Below are 13,566 nucleotides of genomic sequence, written 5' to 3'. Positions count from 1 at the left end.
CATGATTTTCGATAATGAACAAATAAGTGTAGATATTTTACCTGAATATAAATAATTATAAGATTTTTTTTCTTCAAAATGGTGATTTGTCTCCACAAAATTGATTTTTTTTTATATCTTTCACTAAAAACACAAAATTACATGTACTGCCAAATAAAAAAAATATCGAACTTCATGTTTATTTATGTTTTTATGTTTGCAAGAACATATTGCATAATCTTCGTAAATGTTATATATAAAGTGTACTCAAGCTGTATTTAGTTATTTCTAATAACAACAGATACAAAGTTGATCAGAGGACCCTATTACAAAATTACAAGATGTTTCTAAATACAAACAAATAAATAGTAAATCTTAAATATTTTTGGAGTGGTTCTATCTACAGTCTTAAACCAAGGAATCTGTAAATACAGTGAATTGTTGACCTGCAAAAACACTAAACTGGGACAGCATTCCACGCAAAATTATACTAAATGTGTAAGAGACAGAGTCACAGGACCCATCCGTCACACTCTAAAAATTGAAGCGGGATTTTGCACTCCAAGATAAAAATCAAAAGCACCAATTATCCACACAAAAAATTGGTACAAATTGCAGTAAAAACCTAAATAATAAAACAAAACGCAAATCGCGCTCTATGACATTGTAAATTAAGAAATGCAAATTGCATTTGAATAAACAAAGCTGCAACTTGCACATACACAAAACTTCTAAATGCCAGTCATTTTTAAAGAAAAAGTTGGTGAAACAAAATTACCACAAATGAAATGATCCAATACATTCCTCAAAGAATCTGACAAATGAACACTATCTTTTTCTAAATAAAGTCATGTGTTGAGCCCTTATATCTGGATAACTGATTGATGCACTGTGCCCCTAAAATGACAAAAATGTGAAAATATAGAACAGCGATTAAACTCATAAAGCAAGTAAAGAACAGAATTGTAAACAGGGCAGAAAACCCAGACCCCCTGAAATCCCAGACTTAGGATCGGGGGAGGAGTAGGCATCCCCTGTGAACAGTTCACAACCACTATTGGTTCTCTGTATTGATCAGATAAACGGAGTATTCTGTGTTCAAATTTGTATGAAAGAATGACCTGACAATTGGTAGGAAATATATATCGGTCAAAATACTACCCAACGATATTTTGTATTCGCAAAGAGGTCAATATAACGACCGTAGAATATGCGAAATGCTGACTTTAAAAACCAATTACATCAACTTATTTTTTTGCACTCTGTCCCGTTTTGAAATTGAGGACAGGACATGCTATCAAATCAGTTTGGAAACATAAAAACCTTATGCAGGTCATGGTGGAATATTGAAAATAAATAGGGAAACATGCATATGACGATGAAAAAGCTGAAGTCATCCCGTTTGTCATATACTTTAGTTGTAAGTCATCCATTAACATCTTTAGTCGAAGCAGATGCTGCAGATTCTGTTGTCTTTCATGTCGAGTTTAACTGGAATATATTGAGTTGACAAATGAATGAAGATAGTTATTGTTAATTGATAAAAAGTGCGTCGTTGATATATCAAAATGTTTAATTGAAAGCCACTGCAAGAGTCTTCTTCTCACACAGAAGTTTTTGAATAAAATCTGCTGTATTGCACAAGAATACAAAAACAGGTCGGCTTAAAAAGTTCAGTTCGTGCTAATCAGAATTCCAATAGATTGCTTATGACAAATTTTTGCACATGCACCATTAATTCTCCTCCACATGTAACACGTTTGACTCTGTGTTTGCAGGACAGTTTGCCCAATAATTTCGAGGCAAACATTAATTTTTGGGGCATAAACAATAAAAACTGAAAAAAAAAAAAATCACTGAACGTTAGGAGAATTTGAAGATCAAACATGACTTTTTTGTATAAAGCGTTAGGAGATTTAAAATGATGAAAAAGTAGAAGATAACGATCAGTGATCGATCTCAAAAAAATCTATAAACAATACAAATATCTGAACGGGGAATAAAACACGAACCCCCGAAAATTCTAGAGTGCGGATCAGATGCCTAGGAGGAGCAAGCATCCTCTGTCGACTGGTCACATCCGAATAGAGCCCTAAGTATTGATCATGTAGATGGAATATTCCATAGTCAAATTTAGTATAAAAACAAAGGTCTAAAATTTGGCATGAAAAACACCAACCAAAATACAGCCCAAAAATAGGTAATATTTGCTAACAAGGTCATTATAACGACAAAAGAATTTACGAAACACTGACTTTAAACGCGGTTGTTGAAAACCCGATAACAACATATCTGTCAGTAGCTTGAAAATCAGTAGTTAAAAATTGATCGTACTCAGAGCATGGTCTTAAGTATCGAATAAGTTGGGAGACATTATTACCATTTGCAGGTGATTAACAGAATATTACTGCAAAAATAAGGAAAGTTGACAACGTAAATCTGGTCTTTTTGCCATACAGTTTAGTTTTTAATTGGTCTTTATTGTCTATAGTCAGTAAAACATCCAATTATGAAACAAATGTGGCGGACTCTTTGGTGTCTTTTATTTCGAGTTCACTGAGATATATCGATTCAGCATATAAATGGCAGTAACTATTGTTGATTTATAAAAGGCCATCAATATATCTGAATGTCGTCGAGTCGAAGGCCACAACCAATGTTTTCTTCTTGTCATGTAGAAGATTTTGAATAAATTCTGCTTCACAGGAACATAAAAACAGGTCAGCTAATAAAGGAGCACAATAAGTGCCGATGGAAATTCGAAATATTTGTTGCAATAAACTTCATAAATGTTGTCAATGCGGAAATCCAGCATCCTTTTAATATCAACTTCAGAGTACTTATGTGTAAAATCAAAGTAATTTTGTTGTGATGACCAATCACATGATATGAAAACTTCAGAGTTCCATTTTTATTGAAGAGCAGTTGTCTATGCAAAGGTTGTTTAGGTATAGAAAAGTCGCACATTTGGTTCTATCTATCAATTCTGCAATCACAGCTTATTTCCATTGCTAATAAACTTCTGAATATAAGAAATACAACAATCTTTCAAAAAAAAAAAAAAAAAAAAAAAAAAAAAAAAAAAAAGAAGATTTATCATATGTAACTAACACTAATATTTCAAATGCCATGTGACCATATTGTTTTAATACAATAATAAAAATAAAAAAAGTGCACATTTTTATTATTTCAAGAACTTGAAAAAATGCAATTACTTAAGGGAAGGACGTCAACAAATACCTGCGACCTCTTGTTGTAATAACTATTGATATGTAAAAAGGACCTTATAGATCAATTAGGTACATGTATCAAACTTGCTAAATGTTCATCTGTGTGAAATTTTTCATCTCTTAGAGAAGATAAGTTAATTTACTCAGTCACATATTCAAGCAATCGCATCTTTTCAAGTTTTTATCTAAGCTTTTTACTTAAGTGGCTTAAAAGCAGTGCAATATTATTACTGATAATATCGTTCCGTTCTTTCAAATGCATATAATTTATAATTATATATATTAATAAAATCAATAAAACTACTTTGTTAGAATGATATTTCATTATAATCTGACGAATAGTTCAATAAAAACGTATTTATATGAACTCCTTTATATGTGATTTATCACTTTTTATATTCATTTTAGATAGAAAACCTCCTCCCGAGAGATGCGACTAGTAGCTTGCCTTCTGATTTTGTTCACTATTCCGGTGTCTTCATATGAAGGCTGTGGTATGTCATCCTATGCATATTATACATGTATTAAAATTCAGTATTTATTAAAAAAAAATTATTCAAAAATATCAAATGAAGATTTTGAAGAAGATTATTCAAATTAAGATAAGGACTTGTTTTTTTCCTCAGGTGAGTGTGACAGAGACAGACAATACTGCCATGGGAAAGGCCTCTGCGTCCGGGGTGATGATTCACGATTGGTACATTGTAAATGCGAATCTGGGTGGTTTGGAAGAAAATGTGAATTTTCTGGTAATTGCATGGATTTTTTTTTTACAGTTTACTTTCTGCAAATGCAATTTTAAAACAATCAAAGATACACTCAGAATTAAGCATTAAGGCTTGGAGCACTTGTGTTTTTAAATTCAAAATAAGTGCGGAATACACTTCAATTCTTATATATAAAATTTTAGATCTAGCTACTAGTAATTGATGACTCATAGTGAAAAATGGCTCCTTAATAGTTAATGGTTTAATTTAAATCAATTTTTTATCTTGATTAAAGCGGAACTGAATGCATAAAAAACTAACAGTCACAGGTTTTTTCTAAAAAAAAAAATCCTCCAAAATATTGCTTAAAGATCTACAAAAAGTGGGGAATTTTGAGTTTTAATCATTATTAAAATTATCAGTAAAAGTCAAAAGAAAAGCAACTTGAAATCGAGAACGATATATTTTCTTTAAGAAAAGATGTTAGACCAGAAGGATATATAATTTTACAATGTGTTTCTCTATAAAGAATAGAAAAAGTGAAAATATGTATTAGGGTTTAAATTTATTTATGCTAGTTATTGATTTTATTCTTTTTTTTATTTCGTAGAGGAATGTTCCAAGAATGACCAGTCATGTATATTTTATGGCCGGATGCAGGGAAATGCACGTTTAGACGAAATAAGTGTAAGATTTTCTGTTATCTAATGATAAAGGAAACATGGTTAAACTACAGATAAATGATGTTTTTCAATAGGATGATTCGCAATAATCTCTTGAATAAGCTGCTTTACTGTAGATTTATTTTTTCATTAGAGGACCATAGGATTTGAAAGTGCAAAAGACGGAACTTTCTTAGCCACAACCAAACCAATCTTTGTTGGTGAGATTGTATAAAAGCACTACAATTCATCAATTTATATTATGAGTTCAGAGCATCTTTTTTGAAGAAATGTTATTTCTTTAATGAAATATCTAACGCATTAGAAAATCTAATTATTAATGTTTATCACATTAAAGCTCAACCCTTCCGTCTGATTTTGACCTACACACTGGCTGCTAATCTCCTTAATTACCATCCAAAGGTCATATATTACTCTCCGTATGACTTTGACTCCTTGGAAGTATTGCTGAGGGCGTGCACGCAAGAAAAGGATGGCTTCTGTATGTTTAAAGAACAAAAAGAATGCAAGAAACCATCTTCTGGCTATAACGTCTGCAGCTATAAGAAAATTGATTACTACGCCTATTATCCTCGGAATTACTCTGACAAGAAAAGAGTCGTCTGTATCGACATTCGACCATTTCAAGGGAAACGTTTCATGGAAGTAAGTACAAATTTTCTCATGAGAAAGTCACATAGGTCCTGGTTTCATTAATTTTTCAGTGGATCAAATTTCGTGGTTTTAGCCAAGAATACAATTTATTTGATATGTAAGTTCGTGGACAGCTACATGGTTTATATTTTATTAGTTTTCTAGTTTGTTATTCAGTTAATTTTTTGGTCTATCTCAACCACGTAATTTAGTTGCCAACAAAGCATAATGAAAGCGCAGTATTATATTTCTAAAAGGAGAAAAAAAGAGGAATTAAAGATATAGAATAGTGAGGCAAAATTGTAAGAAGTTAAGAAATATATTGTCTGGTTCTAGAAAATAGTAGCACACATTTTTATCAGATCAATTACACAAGTCAGACGGGTTAAATGAAGAGAAATATCGCACTTTGAAAAAAGTGTGTAATATTAGTAAGCAGTAGATGTGAATGTAAGATTTTCAGATCCACGACTCACTAGTCTGAAAATTCACTTTATCGGGGAAAAAAGTAGTCGGAGAAAGGTTTCCTATAAATAACATTTCACATAATATATTTTTGCCTTCATTAGATTGAAAATTTATGAAATACATTTGACAGGACCACCTTGCTAGGTAATAAAGTTAATAAAGTGTTTTAAATTAACGTTGTCAACTTGAATCATTACAAACATCTACTTTTATATTTTTGTAAATTTCAGTTTGGTGTCAAAGCAAGTTGCAATAATCCAAAGGGGTGTAGCGCGTATAATATTGGAGCAACAACGATAAAATATTCCATAAGGTTTGAGCCTGGTACATGTGAACATTTCAATATTGTTCATTGAAATAAATTAAGTGATACCTGAATAAAGAAATGTTTTCCAAACTTTTGATCATCTTTATATTTCAATGTACTGAAAAAAAACCAACAACACTGTTTATCATAAATGTCGGATCTGCTAAATAGATACACATGTGTTGGCTTAAAGGGCATGTTGATGGGCAACATCCATAATCACAAACACTAACCTGATTTTCTATAATAGAAGAGTCCAAGTTTGGATTTACTTTTGCTTCTTCAAATAATCCATTAAAAAAAATCAAGGGAACCGAGTAAAGTTTAGTGCGAATGTGATGAAAACCTTATGGTTTGCAGACGTAACATAAAAGTGAATCAAATGAGACATCATATATATTTGGTCTTTTGTATGATCGATGTCTATGATTACGCCTACGTCTAGGTGTATTGTTAACAATTCCCATCACATTCACACCGGTACACTGTGGGCTTGAAAGATTACCTACATCATTTATGTGGTCGTCGCAACCATACGAAAATGCAGTGCCTATATTCTCAATTTGTGTGAATGTCGAGTTGAATTCACAACAAGTACTGTTTTCTTCTTCCCATGTAGAGGTTTTTTGATATTTTTTTCGCCATAGGAATATAAAAAGTAGGTCGACTAATAAAGAAGGACAATTAGTAACCATCGGAATTCCAACAGTTTGTTGGAAGACCTGGTCACCAAAGACTACATAAATATTGTCAATGATGAACACCCTTTAATACCAACTTCAGAGTTCTTGTGTGTAAAATCAGAGTGATTTTTAACAAAGTAATTTTTTTTGAAGAGCTATCAAATATAAAAATTTCTGAGTTGCATGTTTACTGAAAAACAGTTATTTATGTTATCAAAAAGCCTAGATTTTAATTTATCGAAAGGAATTGCTGTCTATGGTGTAGAAGAGTCGAACGTCTTGATGTCACTAATATTTTTATTAAAGTGATTTTAATTTTATAAACGTTCTTTGGCTTTTTTGAGAATCCATAGTTGAATTACATCGCCTCTCGTATATGCTGTAGTACAGTACGTCTGAAATTTCTCCTTTACAGCAGTTAATATTTTTATGAGAAGTAAAGATAAGGGTTTAATAGAGCACTTTTTTGTATCTTTGTTTATAAGGATTTATATGAAGTTTAGGGGTCCAGTATCTTATTAGGTATGGTCTATCGAACTTACTTTCGTTGACTTGAATGTTAAGAGTATTGAAAAATGAAATGCGATTTTGGAGAATCTCCTCCCAGGAAAGTGAACTGTGGGTATAAATTGGATTTTCAGATGTAGAATTAAAACAAGTCCTGAAATACAGTTTTAATAATGATCCTTATAAACTAGGACGAAATTGTTACAAGCCTTGTCTACTGGAACCATAATATATTGGTCATACAGTCATCTTAAATCTGTTACCACCTCCGATTTAGTGAAAACGGAAGCATAGATGGTTCGCATGTTGCCTTTGAACTTTCTAACACGATTTTTTAAATATATTTCTAAAACACAATCCATCCTGACAAAGTGTTCAGATCTTCTTTATATTTCGCCCAACGTATGACATGATCTTCAACAGAATTCATAATAGAAATGAAGTTCTGCCGCCAACTGAAAGACGTTTGGAAGCAACAGTTTGGGAATATCTGTCCAAAATGCAGGGTGTAGACCTCAACTTAAAATATAGTGGAATACAAGACTGAACTCTTTTATGATTAATAATGTTACTAGTGTTCATAATACAGGGCTTTAATTAACGACTAATTTAGTCGCCATGGCGCCTAAATTTTCTCTATAAGCGCCAGGTTGGCAACCATTTTAAATTGATTTGAAGATTGTCAAATTCTAGAACTATAAACATTTTCAACATTTTTTTTTCTGAAGAGTCGAAAGAAATTTTAAAGAAACCATCATTTTGCAAGTTTTATGGTCGATATAATGACTTTGTCAGCAAATGCAATCTATCAGTAAGTCAAATGCTAACTAACGATTTTCATACTAATTGTTAGGACTAAATTTTCTACGGATTTTTACGTTTTACCCAATCATGACAAGGAGCACACGGCAGCTCACTCCTCAGTGGCACCTGGTCCCACCTCGGATGTTATAGAATTCGAGTTTGCTCAGCTCCTGATTTGTATTGTTTGAATAGACTTTTTGAGCTTGAATACTCTTCGTTATCTCCATATTTAATAATCATTTTTACCAATGGACATGTCTTGTGTTTTCTTTGTCACTTTGTTTGCTTTTACAGCGCAAGAGCGTACGAAATTTCGCGTCGCGTCATTGCAAACAGAGGTCAGATAGACCATAAACGACAATAGCTGTCTCAGGTATTTTTTTTAATCCAGGAAATCGACAACTGTGGAATGCAAGAAATTGGACTGGTGATGTGGACAATTGTTTGCAAACTAAATTCTCACTCATTAGAGGTTTTAATATTGTCAACACTATAGTATTAGGTCGTAATTGTACAGACGAGCATAACATGTTAATCATATAAAGAATATTATAATATTTTTAAAGAATATTTTTTTTAATTTTTAGTTTCATTAAAAGAAATAATATATTATAACTTTTTGAATATTAGAGTCTTACATACAAGCTTGATTAAAAACCTCTAACAATTATCTGCTTATACAAGGGTTATCCGGTAAAATCGTGGACAAAACGTTTTCATTGAAAAATAATGGACGCACTAAGCTGAAATTTTCAGGAAATGTTTATTTATCATAAATAAAGTACATCTAAATTTTTGCATAAAATATAGACAAAAAATAAAGATTTTATTATACTTGAATGTGCAAAGGGCACGGTTGTACGGGCACGATAAAAAAAAATCAGGGTTTCATTAGAGAATATATTATTAGTATATAATATATAATATAATAATATAGTTTTATTTCGAAATAAAAGTATTGAATAGATAGGATTGGGGTAAAGCTTATCATATTTTTAATCCACCATCTATTATGTTGTCATTTGGAAAATTTCAAGACATTTGCTTAATTATTGGCAGTTTGGTAGTCTTCAGAAGGACTAACGTGCGCGCGAGATTAGTTCCTCGAATGTTTATGGATGAATAAAAGGAAACTCGAATTATGTGCATCAATGAAATTCCCGAATTAAAGTGGGGCTTATTCAACTTTTTTCAGCAAAAAGGAAACGTGACGTTGCTTTAGACTCTTTATCATCCGTGCGCAAAAAGGCGATACCATGCATAACATAAAATCGCAAATTTTGTTTATTTGAGCTTATATCTATTTGAAATTTGCTATGTTTATTGATGAAAAATGTTCTAAAACTAAAGAGTAGTGAAAATTTTTAAAATCAGTGATAATCATTTCTCACTCTAAACAACTTGTCCACGACTTTACCGGACAACCCTCGAATTTGATATTGATTTTTTATTTACGTTTTCTTGTTTGTGAATGCATTTATTGCTCGTGGAAAGTAAAGTTAACCTTATATTATATATATTATACAAATTATTATATAATTATAATATAGAATGTTTGAAAAGCAAGAATGGATTTTTACAATTCTACCTTGAACATTTCCAGTTACTGTATCACCTATATTTCGTTTTTGATCAGGAGGTGTGATTGGGGGCACAAAGATACTCCTGTCCCCCCTTTTTCAAAATTGGAAGGGGCACTAGACGTCCCATCCCGTGACTACTCCCATGCGTCCCTATATAGACTAATATCAACTTTAAAATTGGCTCCTTAGAAAATTTGCCTGCAGACTAAAAATTGCATTGGCGACTAATTTTTGGATTAGGAGCCAGCTGGCGCATAAATTTTAGAGGTCACTCAGAGGCCTTCAGCATTTTTTTTTGGGGGGGGGAGGGATTTGAATTTAAGGAACCGATGGATTAAATCAGAATTATTATCTTCAGACACATGTGATGGATTAAAGAATCTGCGCTGGGCAATATTCATAATCACAAACACTAGCTTCTATTCTGCAATTGAAGATTCCAAGTATGGACTTGCTTTAGCTTCTTCAAATAGTCCATTCAAATAATTTCAAGGGAATCGAGTAAAATTTAGTGAAATTGTGATGAAGACCTAACTGTTTATAGACATAAGGTATAAGTGAATCTAGAGACATGTATATTTGGTCTCTTGCATGACCGGTGTCTATGATTACCACTTCATGTAGGTGTATTGTTAAAATTCCCATCACATTTACACTGGCACATTCTTGGCTTGAAAAATTTCATACAATATTTATGAGACCGTTGCTACCATACGGAAACACAGTGCCTAGTACAGAATGAATCGTCATGCAGATAAATCTATCAGTAGAGAGCTGCTGTTTCCTCTAATATAGATGAAAATCTTAATTTACTTATTAGGTGTGTTACTGGCTGTCTACAAAAATACATCGGTTTGATCAATCTCATAGACGGCTAGGCGAATTTCCAGTGGGATTCGTACCTGCAACTTAAGGATCATCTAAATATCCGACTTTCGAGCAAACGCTTTAACCACTGCGCCATACGGGTGACGCTACGGCGTTTGAATGATATATCTACAGCAAAACACTATTCTTAAAACAATGGCAGTCCTCAACTCCCCATACCGACCCTCTAGGACAATTGTCCTGCAAGAAATTATTATTTAGTTGATTGAATACAGCATACTTTAATTCGAAATTAAAGCGCCCAAACATCTTGACTATCGTCAATATCGTGTTTCGTCCAAATTCACATTGTCAAACTCTTCAAAATTATCAATCTCCTTTTAACGTCAATTTATCTTGATGAATCTTTAAAGCACCTTTATATACTTTTTTACTTTATTTACTGTCTAGATTCCAATTTACTCTTGTTCACGCTAGGCTTACCATCACTTGTGACGCAGTCACAAATTCTCTTGAATTATCAAATTCATGCAAAAACAATTGTGCTGATACAACCGTGGATATGAAAACTATATTCTACGAGCTATATCCACTGTATAAAAGAGAAAACATGTGATAAAAATATATACCGTCAGACGTCGTTATCTCGAACTCAATGGGACCGAGAAAAATCTTCGAGATAACCAAGGATTCTAGATACCCAGGGTAAAATACTTAAAGAATAAAGGGTTGGGACTTCAAAATCACTTCGACATGCCCATGGTATTTGAGAAATCAGTGTTCGAGATACCGATATATCAATATAAAATACAGAAAAACTAATGAGTCTGTGAGTTTTGTTTCCATTTGGATGTTTTACTCAGTAAAGACGTTGGCCGGTCACGGTAGCCTAATGGTAGCTATAGGGCTCTTGCTTCGTGATCGGGAGGCCCTAGCTCGATTCTCGTTCGCCTAAGATGTAAAAATTGGTAGTGACTGTTCCTTCGCCAAGCGCCCGTCACTAGAAGTGAAAGTCACAAGTTTTTCGGATACCTTAAAAACCGTGGTCCCCTGTCACAGTAGGCGTTGGCACGATAAAGAACCCTCACTGCTCAATGGCCCTGAGTGCCGAGTATAGGTCTAACTTAGGTCCATCTTACGTAAATAAATAATTAGGCCTTCATCACATTCATCACCAAACTTTACTCTGTCCCCTTGAAGGTTTTGAATAGTCTATTTGTTAAAGTCGAGGAAAGTCCATATTTGGATTCCTCGACACCAGAATACAGGCTCTGTGGTTATGGATATTGCAAATCATAGGCTTTTTAAATCGCCACGTTTTATCGAAGTAAATACAGCTGAAACTACCCGTTTTTTCCTCAAACTTCAATATGCCAACAAAGAAATTGAGACGCGGTTAATATAAGTAATATTCTTAAGGTCAAGATCTAGTAAATGACTTGACTAACGTTTTGGTGCTAGATCCATTATGACGTCATAATCAATTTCAACTTTCTTTTTCCCGTACTTTACGGCTCTAATAGATTTATGTAGAAAATAAAGTATTTTCATGGAATTCAATTTGAAACCATGTGAAAAGTAACCCCGATACCTATATTCAATTTAATATTATTTTAAAGAAAAAGCCAAGAACATACAAATTGCCGTTTCCTGAGAGACTGTAGGCAATCTGGATACATTTCCTTTGTCTGATATGGAAAAAACTCCCCTATTCATGACTGGTTTTCTTAATTTTTCATCGAACATGACAGTTTAAAATATGATTTTTCGTCTTGTTTATCTACAAATTATGCCCAGAAACATTTCCTTTGTCTGATATGGAAAAAACTCCCGTATTCATGACTGGTTTTCTTAATTTTTCATCGAAAATGACAGTTTAAAATATGATTTTTCGTCTTGTTTATCTACAAATTATGCCCAGAAACACCTTATTTGACCAAACTAAAGTTATAAAGCATCATTAAAGGAATTGATTTCTCAGATTTGAGAAATCTGTAGGCACCTTTCATTTACTAGATCTTGACCTTAATCACAAAAGGGTCCAGTCTTATATTCCACCATATTTCAAATTGAAGACTACCCTGTATTTCCTACAAATATACATCGACTGTTGCTTCCATACTTCTTAAGGAGGTTGGATCCTGTTATCAAAAGTAATGAGAATTTTTTATCAAGTGTATTTTTAGAATCTACACACATAGCTTAATTAAAAATCTGATCAAAAAAATGGTGGCCACGGAACATTTAATATGAGTTCTACGCACCTTTTTATGTCAAACACAAAAATAAATTTTTCAAAGTTTTTCCTCGTAATATTTTTTGTCCAAATAAATAACGGGAGCAAACACAGTCTTCTTTCATCTTGAATAGTCACATTAAAATTTGTGACTACAAAAAAGTTTCAAATTACTTCGCATAGTCAATTATTTGACCTTTCTGCACTCAAAAATGTCATTTTTCTGGCATTAAAAATTTAACAAGCAATAAAATCATTTGAAAGTAATACTATTTTACTGAATTTAAACGGAATGGTTAAAATTATCTTATATATTCATAAAAGAAAATCAAAAGTGGGGGTCTGTGATGTAAAATTTTAGATATTGCTAAACGTGATGCCTTTAACTTTTCAATCATCAACTTCCCTTACTTATGCAGCAATATATATCCTTATCACCTTCATATGGGGTGTACCGGTATATCTCTCAGTTGATTCGATACGTAAGAGCATGCTCTGCGTATGAACAATTTCTAAAACGAGGTAAGTTATTGACATACAAGTTGATGAAACAAGAATATCAACATTCTCGTTTAAAGTCATCATTTCGTAAGTTCTATGGTCGGTGCAATGACCTTGTCAGCAAAAACAATCTACCATCTAGTCATATGCTGACTGACGTGTTTTATACTAATTGCTGGGCTATTATTTACACACTGAGTTGTCGACGGATTTTTCCGTTATTTCCCGATCATGACAAGGAGCATACGGCGGTTGTGACCATTCGGCAGGGGATGCTCACTCCTCCACGGCACCTGACCCCACCTCTGATGTTTTTTTTAGGTCCGCGTTTGCTCTGCTCCCGGTTTGTATTGTTTCAATGGACTTTTGAACTTGAATACTGTTTGTTATCTCCATATTTCATTAAAGGATTTATGA

The 13,566-nt window shown here is 32.9% G+C and overlaps 1 protein-coding gene across 1 annotated transcript; it reads left to right on the top strand.

Moving 5' to 3' along the window:
* The first annotated feature begins 3,691 nt into the window (after positions 1-3,691).
* LOC133181258 (uncharacterized) lies at positions 3,692-6,056 on the top strand. Its single transcript, XM_061315791.1, has 5 exons — positions 3,692-3,703; positions 3,836-3,958; positions 4,733-4,799; positions 4,937-5,244; positions 5,931-6,056. The coding sequence occupies exons 1-5, from the start codon at positions 3,692-3,694 to the stop codon at positions 6,054-6,056; spliced, it is 636 nt and encodes a 211-aa protein (XP_061171775.1).
* Positions 6,057-13,566: the final 7,510 nt, after the last annotated feature.

This window comes from Saccostrea echinata, unplaced genomic scaffold (genome assembly GCF_033153115.1).
Source record: "Saccostrea echinata isolate AGI-Se365-2 ecotype Australia unplaced genomic scaffold, CSIRO_AGI_Sech_v1 ptg000008l, whole genome shotgun sequence".
NCBI classification, from domain to species: Eukaryota; Metazoa; Mollusca; class Bivalvia; order Ostreida; family Ostreidae; genus Saccostrea; species Saccostrea echinata.
Note: the sequence above shows the minus strand (reverse complement) of the source record. Positions and strands in the feature narration are given on the sequence as shown.